The 17,408-nt window shown below is 43.4% G+C and overlaps 1 protein-coding gene across 1 annotated transcript; it reads left to right on the top strand.

Moving 5' to 3' along the window:
- Positions 1 to 2,393: 2,393 nt before the first annotated feature.
- hivep3a (HIVEP zinc finger 3a) lies at positions 2,394 to 16,094 on the top strand (the record flags this gene model as incomplete). Its single annotated transcript, XM_080516541.1, has 7 exons — positions 2,394 to 6,257; positions 6,564 to 6,745; positions 9,023 to 9,062; positions 9,165 to 9,171; positions 12,668 to 13,002; positions 15,133 to 15,456; positions 16,056 to 16,094. The coding sequence occupies 7 exons, from the start codon at positions 2,394 to 2,396 to the stop codon at positions 16,092 to 16,094; spliced, it is 4,791 nt and encodes a 1,596-aa protein (XP_080372667.1).
- Between the last annotated feature and the right edge of the window lie 1,314 nt (positions 16,095 to 17,408).

Consider the following 17,408-nt stretch of genomic DNA (forward strand, 5'->3'; position numbering starts at 1 on the left):
AGAACCAAAAATGAGAGGCTAAAAAAGTTTTTCTTGTGATTTCTTGCCATGAAAACAAGACTTTTTTGGAATTACTTGTATACCATAGATTAGATTACATAGCAATGTAATTAGTCTAATAGTCACATATACATTATGTGGACAATAATCAGCTGTGAGATCCTAGAGGAACTGTCTGATCAGGAAGTTTGATCTTCAAGCTTATTGTGGAACGACAATAACATTTACCTTTGACTAACATAGGTCTACCTATTCAAGCCTGTATTGTAATGGTTGATTCAATACCTCTCAAGGCCCTGTTTATACAACAATGTTTTCAAGAAACCGGAAAACTTTTGTTGTATTTTGGGTATAAACTCTGTTTGAATGACGACGGCGCTCGGATTCAACGTAAACGTAACTTTCTGGAAACTGCTCCCAATTTTCAAAAATACCTCGTCTCTGTAGAAATGGGAGAAAACACACATTTTCAGAAACTGCTAATGTGTATATTAACCATAGCTGTAGTTAATGTGAAATGTATTTTCACCTCAACAGTGCCTAAGACTCACTTCAAACTTAAACATTGGCAGTTTATAATCATAATGACACTATTAGATACTTTTCGTTGTTCCCAATACAACATGTATTTTGTATTAAAGGATCAAATCACAAAGATCAATGTTAATCAGCTAATCTTTGCCGGTTGTTATTTCAAACTTAAAGTTGTGTTTTCATGTAGCGGCAAATACACTGTTCCCACAAGTAGAACTAATGATGGCTGTTAACCTGTTATCAGCAATTTGGATATTATCCAACAGCTCCGACGTCTTCCACTAGAATGTGGGTGTAGAAACCAGCTGGTGGGTGCGTGGGATGGCTTGTTTACTGTTTCAGTATGCTGGCACAAAACAACACCAGGAATTTTCTTCAGCATCCCCACTGAGCCACCTTGTGTATGTGCTCTGAGCTATCAGCCATCCGTCCACTTTGTTTGGATCGACCCTTTGAAGTATTCAAAATCACCTTTTGAAATTGCAAGTAATAAAGGAGAGTTGTGGCAGTACAGTACTACAGCGTCTGAGAGATTGCCATAAGATATAGGAAACAATAGTTTTAACAGATACAGAGCTTTAATTAGATCTCAGTTCATACACCAGTCATTTTACTAATCTCAAAAAAATATTTATCATCCAGAAAATATCGACAATCTCATTTTTCCATTCGAGAATAACAGCAACGCTCGAGTTTCATTCATTTTTCTCCACTGTGTTATACAACAGAGGCATCGGACTGTCTTGTCTGTTGGTGTGGGTGTAACTTGTGTAACTTGATGTGATTGAAAAAAAAAAAAAATTGCTGACCATGGTTTTGAAATATATTGCCTGCCCGATTAAAGAAACAAAAAAAAAAAAATCACAGGAGACTACAAAGAACACATGTTGGAAAGTTGGAGTCACAGTTGGGGCGCACTGAAGTTTAGCAATATCATCACTTTTACTCACTGCATGCCACTATCTTTTTTCCCCCACAAAATATCACATAAACACTCTTCAGTTGGTAGAGTGGTCATTTCCCAATCGGAAGTTACAGGTTTAATTCCCATCTCTGCCTGCTTACGTGCTGAAGTGTCTTTGGGCAAGACACAGAACCCCAAACTGCCAGGGTGAATGCAGTGTGAGTGTGTGATCGGAGGAGCTGATGGCGCAGATTGGCTGCCTCGTCAGTCTGCCCCAGGGTGGCTGAAGCTACATACGTAGTTTACCACCGAGTGTGGAGTGAATGAATAATGCAATGTAAAGCGTCTTTGAGTGTCCTGAAAAGCACTATATAAAATCCATGCATTATTATTATTACTAATTTTAAATAGTCAGCAGCTGAGGGAAAGCAAAAAAAATACTGTTGCAACACAAAGAGGGATTATCTAACACATGCAACATAAATATCAATATTTGGCAGGAGTGGAGGTTCAGAATATCATCTGTTTGCTAACACTGAAGGTTTTGTGCTATTGTATATCAAAATGTGTTTATCTTTTCACAGATTCTTTGCTGACAAGAAAGAGGAATCAGACATTCATCCAAACCAGCTGAAGGTGTGCCAGCAAAACTAGCCGACTGCTACATGATGGGATACCTCAGGTCAACGTGGCAGAAGACTCCTTCAAATCCACCTGACATATCGCAGCTGTGCTCCTCGATGCCACCGTTTCACATCTGATGGCCTCGATTACAAGCAGTAAAGTTTAAGAAATCTAGGAAAACAATTATGAGGCTTGATAGTCAAAAGAAGTGGATCATTTGATAGAGTTCTTTTAAGATAAACCATTTTCTTGGTGAATGATTTGGCCTTGAACCGAGCTTGGCTCAGGCAGACGCATCCCACGTGTCCACCTGAGGCTTTCCTTCCATTTTATGGAGGCCTTGCATAGTCGCCTGACGACTGGGGAGCCGTCCGGAGGTCAAGAACCCTGTAAGCCAGAGTCTCCTCAGCAAGGCTCGCAGCCCAAGTCTCCCTCCCAGCCTCGTCAGCAACGCCAGACTGGTTCCACAAAGCCTCATGGCACCTCACAGCAACCCAAACATTCCAGAAGGCAAAACCCAGAACGCAAACGTCTTAGGCACCAGCGACAAAGCATTGACTCAGATTCACCGCCGGAACACAAACTAGAGGCAGACAATGCAACAACAGTGCCCTCAGTTTCCAGTTTGTCACCAGGAGTGCCATCAACATCAGCGGGGGCTTCTGTGCCACCAAAATCTGAAACTCAGGAGGGCACCCCAAAACAGAAACGTGAGCGTAAGCCTCAACGACCTGGCAAATATGTGTGCAGTTACTGTGGCCGCGCATGTGCAAAGCCAAGTGTCCTCCAGAAACATATTCGCTCACACACAGGGGAAAGACCCTACCCCTGTGCCCCATGTGGGTTTTCTTTTAAGACCAAGAGTAACCTGTATAAGCATCGCAAATCGCATACCCACAGGGTGAAGGCTGGACTTGCACTCGGGGAACCTAAATTGTTGGAGGAGCAAGTTACAGAGTCAGAGGATGAAACAAGACAGCTATCATCAGCTTCTTCTCTGACAGAAAGACAAGGCATTGTACCCTCAATCAAGAGTAGTGAAACAGACAGGGCCAAAGTTTGCAACGAAGGGAGCAATGACTCCTACGCAGTGAAGAAGAGACTAGCCCTTCGTCTAAGTCGAGGAAAACATGCTCCTCAGGACTCTGATGATAAGACATCATCTTTCATTTTAGATAGTAGAGGTAGCACAGAATCAGGCTACTTCTCTCGCTCTGAAAGTACTGAGCAATCACAAGACAGCCCCCCAAACACAAGTGCCAAAAGTTATGCAGAGATAATCCTCGGAAAATATGGACGCCTTGGGCACCTACAGAGGATGTCTCGGCACCAGAACCAGCATCCCTCTGGCCAGGAGGAAAAAAGCTTGTCATTCACAGTGCCCAAGAAACAGGTAATTGAACACATCACCAAACTTATCACCATCAATGAGGCAGTGGTAGACACCAGTAAAATCGATAGTGTGAAACCAAGGAGGTTTTCTCTTTCGAGAAAGAACAGTTCAGAGTCTCAAAAGACTGCAAGCATCAAAGAGCCGCTAATTCAAAGCCATAAAGCTGGTGATCTGGGCTATAAAAACAGTGGCTCCATCACCATGGGTGTACCGTGTGAAAAATTTCATCATGCATCCCTGAATGTAGAACATCCAGCTAGCCAAACATCTTCTGCCCCTCTGTTGAGAAGTCAGTCGGTGCCATCAGCAGCGTGTTCCCTTGACTCCTCCAGCAGCAGCTCCAACAAATTTCGCCAAAGTCAGTCTTTTGATGAGCGACCGCCCTCTGAAACACAAACACCTCGACGTTATGGGATGCTTAGAAGGCAGCCAGCTATTGAAATTCCACTTGGTTCTGAATTCACAAAAGAAGAGCACGAGAGGTCTCATTCATTTCTCCCTGATAGCACAACTACTGTGCCCGACCATAAACAAAACCAACCGCAGCCATATGAGTGTGAGGCTTGTGGCATCGGGTGCAAAGATTGGGAAGGTTATAAGAAACACAAGCAAAGCTTGTGCCTTGCTCATCATCCCAGAAATGAACAAGTGATTAGTCAAATGGAGTGCTCACAGCTGACAAGCCATGCTGTCAGAGCCAGAGCTTTAACGATGCGCAAGAGAAGGAAAGAAGAGAGTTTTGAATCTGATGACCCCTCTTCTCCCTCACTACCGTCTCCTGCCCTCTTGTCGGGGCAAAGTAAAGATGAAAGCAGTACGGCTTATGAGAGCCCCAGGAGGCCTGCATTGCAAACCTGTTCAGTAATTCAACATACAAGTTCATTTGAGAAACAAGAATCCTCGTGCAATGAAAATCAAGGTGCAGAGGCTGTGAAATGCTCCTCACCTCAAGAAGAATATCAGCTGGTGCCTCAGAATCGACTACAGCAACAGTCGGCAAAGCCTACAACTCGAAAATGTATCCGTCAATCGAGCGTACAAGTTCCAGAAATCCTGGTGACAGAGGACTCCAACATGAGTACAGAGACCTCAATGGAGCTAGCCATCACAGCCAAACCTTCAGAGAAGCCTGATGAATTTCAGTGGCCCCAGAGAAGCCCCTCACTAGCTCAGCTCCCTATTGAAAAGCTTCCTCCAAAGAAGAAGCGCTTACGTCTAGCAGAAGCTGCACAATCCTCAGGGGACTCGAGTTTTGACTCCATTTCCTTGCCACGAAGCCCTAGTCAGGACAGCAGTACCTCGTTTGCATCCAGTCGCTCTACATCCTTTGAAGAGCCAAACAGACCAGAACTGGATGCATCATCATCAATTCCACTAAGGAGATCAAGAGCTCCTCACATGCTGACGGTGCCTGGAGTGCATCAGCACAGAGAAATGAGACGCTCAGCATCAGAGCAAGCCCCTCACGAGCCACAGTTGAGCATCCTTATGGCTGAGACCCGCAGCAAGTCTTTTGACTACAGCTGTCTGTCCCCTGAACGTTCTGCAATTGGCTGGAGGGAAAGACGAAAATGTCTTCTTTTCAAACATTCTGCTGTTGTAGATCCGGATGAGGTGGAGGAGGAGCAGCACTGCACCACCTCAAGATGTAGTCCTGAACATCTCAGCCCATCACGAACATCTCAAGAAACCCCACCTTCTGGGTACTACAGTGGCTCCTCTTCATCTCCACAAACAAGTGACACGGTTTTACGTAATCCAGGGGGATCCCAATGCAAAGAGATCTTCTCCCAGTGGAATCTCAGTCAAAACATTCAATTGACGGGCAGTAAAGAGCTGTCGGGTACTCATGACCCATCTGTAGCTGTAAAAGTTGCGGCCTCTGAGCAGACCACTCATCAGGTATCTCAGCCTTATCTGACACATGGATCATCAGGGACAGCCAGAGCTCGCTATCTTCCCATGTCGACAGGACTGAAACTGGAAATCCCTTCGAGACAAGATGATTACTTAGAACTTCAAGTAAGTCAATCTCACATTCAACACACAGGCCCACGAATAACTTCCAGTCTGGAAACACTGAGGCCAGTCACGTCTCCAGCCGTAGCAGTGCGTCTCCAAACTGACACCCTCATGCCAGCATGCGCCATATACACCACATTGTCTCAAGCCACATCCCCCACCCCCCAGGAGGGAGTCGATGCAGTCTCTCATAGCATGGGTGTTTCCACAACTGATTACAGACACCACAGCAATGTAAGCCCAGATCTTCGACTGGTGTGGTCTGACAACGGTCTGAGGACATCAGGCTCAGGGGGCAATAAGCGCATGCTTTCCCCTTCCAACAGTATCGAATTCTCACCTGAGTCCCAGCAGCAGCAAAAAAGGGTGAAAGAAGAGGAGGAAAGGGAGGTGGAACTTGCTGACAAGGCGATGATAGACACATGTAATCAAGAGCTCAAGCGGGAGATTCAGTCAAGCCCACCAGCTGTTTGCTCTCCTGTCTCGCATAACGACCCTTCCTTCCCCACTCTGCTTTCTAGCACCTGTAATAGCTGGTGTTATTTGAACTACATCAAGCCAAACCCCTCCATTCTGGATGAACAGAAGCCCTCAGTGTATTCATCGTGGTCCACCAGTGGGTATGACCCCAACCCACCTGGCCTCTCCAGCAAAACCGCTCTCTCCCTGCTGCACTGTAAGCAGAGGCTCAGCCCCTCCATATACACTCTATCAGCCATGTCAGTCACAGCAGCAGAGCAAATGGAGCAAGAGGATAACAGAAAGCTCCGCTCTACTGAGGTAATTATAACACCCAACACTTGTCATACCTACTCATGACAAGAAAAAAACGTGTTAATTGTCAGATTGATTGCAATGTGGAATGACTGAGACAACTGAGATATGAAAAGATGTTTACAACATCCCTATAATAGTTTTTGAGCTTTGCCAACTTATCCTATAAGTCCAACCATGTAAAAATCAAAGAGAGAATTAGTCCACCAATTGCTATGATACACATCTTTCAATGACAATTCCCAATTTTTTGTCTCCCTGGGCATGCTGGAGCAGAGTTGGTGAATTTGCCCATGTCTCTTTCGAGTGTAGGTCTACGACAGCCAGTCATACGTCAGAGACCATGAGGGAATGGGGAAGGGACGACCAACAGCACACAATGCAGACTCAAACCATGAAGAGAAGAAGGAGGAGGAGGATAAGAAGCATGAGAACTTTATCCATTCGTGCTGTAGAGATAAACAACCCCCTGAAGTCTGGATCCCTGAGCAAGGGTGAGTAGTACCTCCTCTGAACTCAAACATTTAGCTTGTGACACAAGGTTACTACTGATCCTGCCTGACGGTGGGGAGAATGATGCACCACAGAGCTCGGTGTGTTGAGGGAGTTGCTGTCTGGCGGCCATGCTGGAGTGGGCCTTGGGTTTGCTGTCTGCACCAACCGAGTCCTTCTGTTGAAGGGCTGAAGCCCAGAAACTGCCTACCTTCCTCTACTCCTGCAGAGATTTATTTACACCAGCCATCACTGCCGTGTGTGTGTGTGTGTGTGTGTGTGTGTGTGTGTGTGTGTGTGTGTGTGTGTGTGTGTGTGTGTGTGTGTGTGTGTGTGTGTGTGTGTGTGTGTGTGTGTGTGTGTGTGTGTGTGTGTGTGTGTGTGTGTGTGTGTGTGTGTGTGTGTGTGTGTGTGTGTGTGTGTGCGTGCGTGTGCGTGTGTGCACGTGCATGTGTGCCACACTGATGAACATTTGTGCATATGTAGCACGAGTCAAGGACAAAGAAAGGTTATGTAACAGAAGATTAGAATGTGATATTTAAAGTGCCTGTAGTTTTATGTCTTTGGATTTTCTTTCTTGATTTTGTTGTTCTTATGTTACTTTAATGTCTTTTTTTGGATGGTGTTTTGATGTCTTTGTTGTCTAACTGTCTTTTTCACACACACACACACACACACACACACACACACACACACACACACACACACACACACACACACACACACACACACACACACACACACACACACACATATATATACAATTTCACACTTTTAACTATTCACTTCTTTTTTTTTTAAATGTCTGCATTCCCTCAAATTCCATTTCAACACATACAGATATGCATATATCTGTATAAATATAGAAATTCCAGTGAGTGCAAAATACATTTATTATATCTTGATCAAAAGTCTTACATCAATAACAGCTGACTTTTGAACTTAAGGTGCAAATCAGAGCTTTTTTTTCTATTTGTATTCAAGTGAATGAATTGAATCAACTCAAGTGTTTTTTTTTACACTTGTCTGTATTTGCAGTCTCCAATTTTGTTCTATATTTACCATCATTGTGTCAGTGTTTATGGTTAACATACGTCTGGTCGATCTGTGTCATGTTGGGTTTATTTTGTGAGTTTGGGTTTTTTGTTTTTTTGGATCATGTCGTGATTTTTAGATGTTGATATATATTTGTGGTTCCTCACATCTCTATGAATGGTCATTTTATTTTGTATATTTAATTTATCCTTATGCATTTGTTGTACATCCATCTAATTCTCTCTGGTCTTTTGTGGGTATTTTATGCTTCATTTTTGTATTTTGTGATTATTTCAGGATGTCTCAGGTGTTTGTAGTACTTCTGTGTGTGTTTTTGTAGTTTTTTTGTTTTTTTTGATACCCTCCATTCTTTTGAGGTTTTTTTTTTTCTTTTTGGATCATTCAGTAATTCCGTCAATGCTGGTACCTTGAAATGTTTACTTGAAAAGTTGATTTCTTGACGCAGTTGGCAGGTTAATGGTTGTATCTAATGTTAGTTATTGTGGTTGTGTTTTCAGTGTGACAATCTGAGAAGTTGTGCCTCTGAATTGTCAGTTCAGTACGGTAAATGTTTGTTGGAGGCGCACCATCTTGACTGACGTGACTCAATAAATTGCAAGACCAGATTTCCTGACTGTAGGTTTCAATTTGTTTAATGGAACATCTCAACCTTCATTTTAAAACACTACACTGTTTTAAATCAATGTGCAGTACTGCATGTGAGTGGCAAATTAAAATGTAAGTAACCATAGCAACAATATGTGATCTAAATGCTGTACTGCTGGATGATAGCGATCAGGTAGCGGATTCACAGCCAAGAGATGATCTGGCCTCACCTTGTTGATGTAGATGATTAAGAGGTTGATGGAGGAGGATCTGGTCGAATCCATAATAAAAAGAGGAGGAATAACAGCGAGGACTGACTCGCATTATCCTGGAACTGTAAGACATAGTTCTGGTAGTTATTTGTATTTGATCTACACGCACCCACGCGTGCACACACACACACACACACAAGTAGAGGGTTAAACTAAACCAAGGAGCTGGTCGTGCTACATATAAACACTTGAGGAGATGAGACGGAGGGAGGGTATGTAGAGACAAGCCATCTGTGAGAGCGTCTCTTTTTGGGGGTTTGTGAGCGCGCCTGTGAACAAATCTCTGTTGTGACTCATGTTGACGCTCATCGCAGCCTTCCTGAAGGAGTGAGTCATCCTCTCGCCCGCTCCTCTCTGTCTGTTCAGCCTGTCTGAGGCACAAAAAGACAAAAACGGAGGCAGCGAGGTAGCAAAGCATTGCTGTTTTTGTTTTTTTTTTCCATTTCTGGCACCAAGACTCGTATCTTGGGTGTGATTTTTGCCTGTGTGTATATGTGCCCTGTTACAGTGTGGGAGTGAAAATGTACAGGCATCAAGTGTTTCTCTTTCATTAAATTGAAACTATTCTGTCCGGCATTGATTGCCTGCCTTGCTTAGCCATCCTGAAGTGAAAATAGAAGGAGAACAGCCAATTGTTACCACAACCATTGTTTGTCTTGCCGACGTGTTTTCGTTCCGCAGTGTTTTTTCATGTTTATTTGGAGCAGCAGCTGGTCTGGGCTCAGGGTTTCCCTCCCTCTCCCGGACCTTGAGCTGCGTCGCATGCTCCCTTTCGTTTGGACTCGGTGGTCGGTGCGAGTGGTGAAGAGGAGTTTTAAAGCGATGGTAGTGTGGGTGGGGGTCTGGTGTTTGGCTTATGAAAGCTTCTCTGTTGAAGCTGAAGTGGAAGCCTCACTGAGGGAGCCCTCAGTGCATGTGGAGGGGTGGACCCCGGGCATCAGCTGCCTTGGTGTGAGCTCCCTGTGTAATAGAAAAGAAAACAAACATAAAACCACAAAAAAATAAAAAAACCCTGCTTACAGGTGGTGAAGGGCAGCACGGTCTGTCCGTTCCACTCCTCATATTGATCATTGCTACCGTCCTGAGAGCGGCAGCATCAATAGGTGACTGAAATGGAATTGCTCTGAAGACCAGAATGAAACCTCGTCCTGTCCTCACGCCTACAGATCCAGTAAAAAATGCGGTTTGGTGCATGGCGGAGGTGGAGGTGGAGTGAAGAGCCGGCGTGAAGACTCTGGAGTCAGTGCACTCTCCACGAACTCACCACCTTGTGACTGTAATCACTGCAGCAACACTTTCAAAGCCACCAGTAAGAACATCATGATTCTAGGGGTTTTTTTTGTTTTGAAACTCGTTCACTCTCAAAAGCTATTCTTTATATTTTATTTCCAGGGAGTCCACCTGCCGAACCCCTGAGATCGAAGACTCCCGAAACAGACGCCTGCCGATTCCCCGAAGACAAACATGAAGGTACACAATGTGTGCTCAGGATCTCAATGGTTTCCTTGGGTCAACAAGTTGCCCTGACCGGGACAAAACCTGTTTCGATCCAGGTTTAGAGGTGGTGGCTTGATTGCTGTTCCGGTTTGGCTTTAGGAGATGTAAAGATAGAAAAGTATACGAAGTCACAAACATCCGGCTACAGATCCAGCAGGAAGGAATAGAATAGAGCACAGATTGCAGGAGAGAGACATGTAATGGTAACAAGGGATGCATCGCCTTTATGTCATTCACATAAACTCTACTGTTTGGCGCTACTGAATCCACAAAGCAGTGGAACTATTCTGGTACTTGGTATTTCTGCATTCCTAAGTATAACATACGAATGCTGAAAAGAAAAGAACCTCAGTGTATTACAGGAGGTTTCCCAAAAGTCTAAACCTATAGCAGGTTAATTAGAAAATGCTCCACCAGGACCTGAGCCAGTGCAAACTATCAGCTTTATCAAACAGGAATCTTTTAAAGGGGTCATATCTTACAGCTTTTCAACACTTTCACATCGATCTCATTCGTGCACTAAAGTTTTATTCGAAGTTTATTGCCCCAAATCCAGCTTTTTCTTGATTTTGCTCCATTTGAATATTGGGTACTAGGAGCTGCATTCAGAATCTGCTGTGTCTGTGTGAGGTGGACTGGCTCCGCCCACACATGCCCATCTTGGTTTTCCCAAGTACTTCTTCTTGTGGTGCCATGTGCCACAGCAGAGCTGCCTAATTGTGGGAGGAGTCAAAGGGAGGAGCCTTCCTTGATTGGGATTGGCTAAACCACTGATGGCACTATATAGGGTTTGATTTCTGATTGGCTGGTTGGAGCAACACACTTTTTAAAACCTGAAACAAGCCAGAGGGAGCTTTTCCACTGGAAAGAACCAGGGACTAATTCGGAGCCAGGGCCAGGGTGCTACCCTGGCTCCACTTCTGGGCTGGGCCAGCGAGAACGCACAGAACTTTATAATGAAGCGGCACTTTTGGTTCATCAGCAACTAAAAAACAAACTGCATACTACTGTAAATGAAAGCTCGGATTTTCTTTAACCATAGAATGAGCCTTTTAATGGCTTCATGTGAAAAAGAACTTTAATCAGCATGTGTTTACGTAGGTTTCTATTATAAATGGTTGTTGAGCTGCGTTCTATCATTCCACACCTTCATTCCTCCTGACGCTGAAGCGTTTGATTCAGACACGTCCAGAAATAAAGTGAAAGGAGTAGAAATTCACTATGTAATGCCCAAATGTTGAAAAATAAGCCTCAAGCTCATTCACGCATATATAATTTTCTCTCTCTGGCCACTGCGGGGCTCCGGACTAAAACTAGACGGACGTGAAAAAACACCAATCGAGCGACGAGGAGAATCAATGTTTTCTGTCTCTTTGGTCTGCATCCGAGGTTCAGGCCAGACTAGATGGCGCGACCCGGACCAAACCCATGAACACAGTCCATCTCCTCATTCTTTTGTGAGTGCTGTGCTGTTGGCGCTAAATTTGTGAGATCAGTGATGTATCACGTTGTGGAGTGACGCAATGACATGGCTCTCACTTGGCTCTGTTAACGGTGGAAAAAGAAGCGGTTCTTTGGTGGTGCTCAATTAAGAACTGACCCTGAACTAGAACCTGGCTCTGTTTCTGGGGGAAAAGCCCGAAGAGAGAGAAAGAGGACAGACTTTCTTCACTTCTGGGGCGTCAGTCAATGTATGGATAGGGAAAGTGAATTTTGCATAATATACCCCCTTTAAGCCTAACTTTAAAAGTAAAGACTGTTTCAGCCTCCCAATCTGAAACTGGGATCTGCTTCCACATGAGAGGAGCCTGATAGCTGAAAGCGCTGCCTCCCATTCTACTTGCAGAAAAACCGAAGAACCTCCAGCAAGCCAGCACATTTATTTCTCAGTTTGTGGTCTGCAATGAAAACACACCTTAACACACTTTGCACATCTATTGTGCTTTTCTGCCACACATACACAGTTTAATGTTACATGCTGGGTTTTGATGTCGAGTAAAGTACTGTAGAACTCTATTAGACTAGTTTTTATGATTAACATTTAAAAAAAGTTCATCTTCTTTCTGAAATAAGCTGTTTTCATTTTGTGTTTAAGTCTGACCTCACCTCCTTGAGATTGGCTGATTTAATCTGTACTCTTTCAACAGTGAAACAAGCAAATATCACTGAGTAGTTATACATATATGCATCTTATACATATATTCTAAGTATGTATATCTCAATATATGGAGCTGATGTTAATTTAGACTTTCACAAATATTTGTAATTTGACACCCACTTCAATTTTGCCATCTTGAGATGCACTTTTGTTTTGGTGAGTGAGTGAGGGATTGTCTCCTGTCGTAGGGGTTCATGGGGACAAACTCGTTCACCCAGATCCAGCAGAGCATCAGTGCTCTGTCCCACAGGGGTCTGGAGGTCCTGGACACGGCCATGCGAAGGACAAGGAGGACAGCAGGGGGACACCGCTTGACCAGCGTCATGTGGGAGAGCTCAGCCCATCACTCTCCAAAGAATCCACCCCCAACATGTCAGCCAGCGCCAGGAGGGCCATGTTCGCCTGCAGACGCTTCGATGCCTCAGCGTCCCCTGTGGACTCCCAACCCCTGACTCCACGGAGGGAAGCGTCTCCGCCTCGCAGCCCTTCACCTCCCCAGTCCCCCGCTCTTCACTCGTCCACCTGTCAGCCCTGCGTCGTCCCATCGAGCCCTGCCCTGCCGGCCAGAGGCCTCTCTCCTGTCACAGCAATGTCCCCGGGGTCCGACCCTCTGAGGCCGTCGGACCCTGTGGCAGAGACGTCTGCTCAACCCCATTTTCATCCCAGGGAACAGCCGATGACAGCGAGACTGGTGAGTCGCTCTATCGACACGCCGGCATGACATCTGTTTACAGCTTCTTCATTGTTTTTCTCTTGTACTTTATTCAGGTTTCTGCTGGTTTTTGTCCCACGTGCGTTTTGCCCTGGTCAAAGCCTGGTTTCTGTTCAAACTGTGGCTCTCGCTCACCTGCAACATGATCCCTCGCTGTTAGTTTAGCCCACAGTTTGAAATAAATCAGCTTCGGGCTCACAGAGTCAATGTTGTGTGGCTCAGTTAAATCTCAGTAAGTCAACAAGGAGAACAAATATAGATTGGCCGGCGCAGACAAGGTTATTAAAAGTTGCAGCATTTATTGGAAAAGGAAGGAAAAACGGCAACGCTCTCTGTTTTCTAGCAGACAAATCGAGACTGCAGCTCTGGATCTTAAAATAAGGCAGGAGCACTCCGAAATAGACACAACATGTTTTCCCTGGGCAGCTGCTGATAAAAAGAAAAGAAAAAAAGACGCTGACCAGTCGTGAATATCCGTGATCAGATCCACATGTTTCAGACGAATATCTTCACTGCTACTGACAAAATGAGATCAAATCAAAACACATCGGCTCCAATCTTGTGGCTATATTGTGGTGAAACCTCACCACTGATACGTCTCAAAGGAGTACACACATTCACATGGTGTTTACACTCTTGCGACATGCATAAACAGCTGAGAAAAGCTGTTTTTATTCAAATAGATATTTGATGCATGAAAACGTGCTACTGGGAATGAAGGATCAAAGTGAAAGTACATTTTGAAATTCAAAATACAGTGTCTGAGTACATCAACGCTCATAAATATTACTTATGGCTGCCCCATTGAGGCTTTTATTCCACTATGTGACAGGTCTGCACACTAAAAAGAAGATTTTTAGGCCTCTTCCTTTATCCAAATTGGGATTGGAACCCAATTCTGCTTATATGAAATCCTTTATCAAGAAACATTACTGTAACTGAAAATCACAATCAAACCATAACCCAACAAGCAGAGAACTATCACTTAAACCACACAACAGGAGATAATTCGATCATTTAGCCTTGAAGGTGGCCAAATGCTCGATGCTGGAGGTACGACAAAGCAGTGAATGGAAGTCTTTTGGGTTCCTTGTTGGGTCAGAGTGAAATTGATCTGAAAGGTCTTGCTTGTTGTTTGATTGAATTCTACATAAATGCTTGTGGGGTACTAATAGATGAAAATGTTAAAAGGTAAAACAAGGGGTGCACGTTGTCTTTCTGGAGAGCCCTTGTTTCACTCTGGTTCCACACACCTGGATCTCATGACTCTGTCAGCACCATGTGCTTAACAACGTCCAGGCGTTTCTGCGATGAAAAGGCAACTTTCTGAAAATAGTCCAACTTTGTCTCAATTGAAACAGGAAAACACAACTTTTCTGAAAAGCTGCTGTGATTCCCAACCTTTTACTTGAGGAACTCAAACTGTAACCATTGTGAACTTAGGCGACCCCCCCACCCCACCCCCACCACCCCCACCCCCCCATAAAAACGCCGGCACAATATACACTCTTTTCTTTCCTTGTGACAGATTCATCTGTAACCTGATGTGCAGCCATTTTCTCTCCCGCTGCTGACTTTGCAAACTTTGTGTATATTGCTTGACCCTTTTTAAGAGTACTTTGGGAAAATATCATTTTATTAAACAACTCTCCTAATTTAAATGCTTAAAACTTATTCATTTTGTGAAATATAAATAATATAGAATACTATTCTATATTTATAAAATGTAATAATATAATATATAATATAGAATGTGAAATAAATGTCGACTCACAAATGTTAAAATTGTGAAAAAATGTCATCGCCCTTAAAACCAAGATGGCTTTGCACCCATGAGTTTTTGGCTTCCCCACCGTGGTGATCAGGCTCCCTGGTTTAGGAATGGCTGCCTACAGGCAGGAGAAGCTAACCTGGCATTGAGAGTTGGCAGGTTGGACTGAGAGGTCACCGCTGTCATCACCCTCAACCTCCCAGAGCTGCCACCTCCTCGCAGTGCGATATGTAAATGCAGAATAAAGGAATTTTTCTAAGGGGATTAATGAAGTATGATTTGTTTAGTTTGTGAGTTTGTCTCATTCAAATGTTTTTTTTTGTTTGTTTTCTTTCCAGTCTGTGGACGATGTTGTCGCGACTCACTTTGCTCCTCCTCCCACACGTCCTGGTGGAGCCCACAACCTCCTGAGCCACCTCCCGCTGCACTCCCAGCAGGCTGGCAGAGCCCCCAGCCTCCTGATCCCTATCGGGGGAATCCACATGATCCAGCCATGGTCCCCCCTCCCCCTATACAGCCTGGTGATTAGCCCCCCGGTGGCGGCGGCGACAGCTCACCCCCCTGGTGGTCTGCCACGGGGACGGGATGCTCTCAAAGAGACATCGCCCGCCGCCGGCCGCACCGGCCCACCGGCGCCACCAAGCACGGATGCCCCCTCCACCGTTAGGCAGGTTGACCCCGCGACCTCTCAAGGCCAAAAAAAGTCTCCGCCCCCATAGGCACAGCTCTGATAGGAGGCGGAGCCTAACAAGGGACAGTGCAAAGGAAAACAAAAAACAGACTGGAGAGCGATACAGTTCACAACGAGAGCACTTGAGCACCGCTTCTGAATGACACTGTTATGTAATTACATGAATAATATATACGGACACCGTGTTAGATATGCAGTATGTTTTGTAAATCTTTTCTACCCTCTCGTTCGATGTCATCTGTGTTTTATTTATTTACATGCTATTATGCAAAATTCTGTACGATATGCAAAAAGCAGCTAGAATGAAAATAGACAAAAAGTTTTAATCAGTTTCCTTATTAATCCCGTCGACAGCTCTATTATACTATTGCTGTGTTAATGTACTGTATTACCAAAATGGATATAGAAAAGGACCACAGATATTTATTCACCCTGAACAGTATTTTGAAGTGCAATTTTATGTCAAGATTGTGGATTGACATGTTATTTTTTAAAAGCTGTGATTATGATTCTCGGTTTGATTCTTCTTCTTATTTGTCAGATTTCTGTTGTTGTCGTCTTTGTGTTCAGAGAAGCAGGGTTCTGATCGACATGTTCATACAGCACTGACCTTTGATACCCAATGAGAAACCTGTTTCACCAACAGCACCGACTCTCTTCACTTTGTTTTCATAAACAGATACATGTATTTTTGTGTTGTTGCTTTTATAAACAATACAATCACTGTCATTTTCATGTTTGTCATTAAACTTCTCATTTTTACAGATTTATATTAAAACGGTGGTGTGTGTGTGGTTTTTGAGGCTGTTGTTCGTCTCTTCAGTGTCTCAGAAATAATTCAAATGAATGAAAGGCGAGCGGGGTGAAGAGTTGTCCGTCTTATTCATGTTTTCAAGTGAAAACTGACATTTTTTGATGCGTTCTGTTCACCACATATAAGATTAAAAGTTCAAGCTATTTATTTTTTCCAAATATTCGGAATAACTATGGTTTTGGGTTAAAAAGAAAAACAAGAAGAAACTTTTCTTTAAATCAATTTGTGACTGTTAAGCTAAATTGTAAAGAAACACTTTATGTCTTAAATCTTAATGATAAAGAAAATATTTTTTCCATTGATATAAAATTTCTAGAGATGCATCTGTATGAAAAATTACAAATTTGGTTAAAACTGGAATTAAAAAAAGGTCAGTAATTATAGCCCCTTCCAAAGAAATCAAATTAAGGTAAGGAGTAATCATTGTGAAATAGATATTACTTATTTAGCATGGGTGGGATAGATAATGGATAAAGTGAACCTTTTGGACACAAAGTGGTTGTGTCAGAAGAGGAGAAATTAACAAATTTGAAGTGTAGACCAATGAGTCTCACCTGATGGGTTGTGTATTAAAAGTTGGTTATTTAAGTCAAAAGCTATTTCAAAAAAACACTGAAGATGGTAATTTCTATTTAAATACACTCATTTAGTAAAGAACACAAAAGGGAAAAGTAAGAAAAAAAGGGGAGAAATGAATATAAATCTCTAGTACTGCGAGGACTGCTCTAACAAGTCTAACGAGTCACACAAAAACTATAAACGGCTGAATAGATGAAGCAGCTACAATAACCCAGATCCATAAATGACTAAAGTTGGAAAATCCATTAAAAAAAAGAGAAGAAATCTTTCAAGAAAATATAATAAAGTATATGTAAATTGCAGCTATGACACTTCAGGATGGCAACCTCAGTTTTTTTTATGTATAGTATTTTAATTTTTTAGCTGTTTGTTTTAGATAATGGACATTGTGTGACTCCAGACAATTTTACTTTGGTGAAAAATCACAAAAACGGCTCTTTTGGCCACGATGGTTGCAGATAGCTGGTTCTAATAGAACCATATTAAATATTTTCAGTTTGAAGTCGCGTTGTAACATAGAAGAGTATGAT

Source organism: Blennius ocellaris, assembly GCF_963422515.1.
Source record: "Blennius ocellaris genome assembly, chromosome: 20".
Classification (NCBI taxonomy): domain Eukaryota; kingdom Metazoa; phylum Chordata; class Actinopteri; order Blenniiformes; family Blenniidae; genus Blennius; species Blennius ocellaris.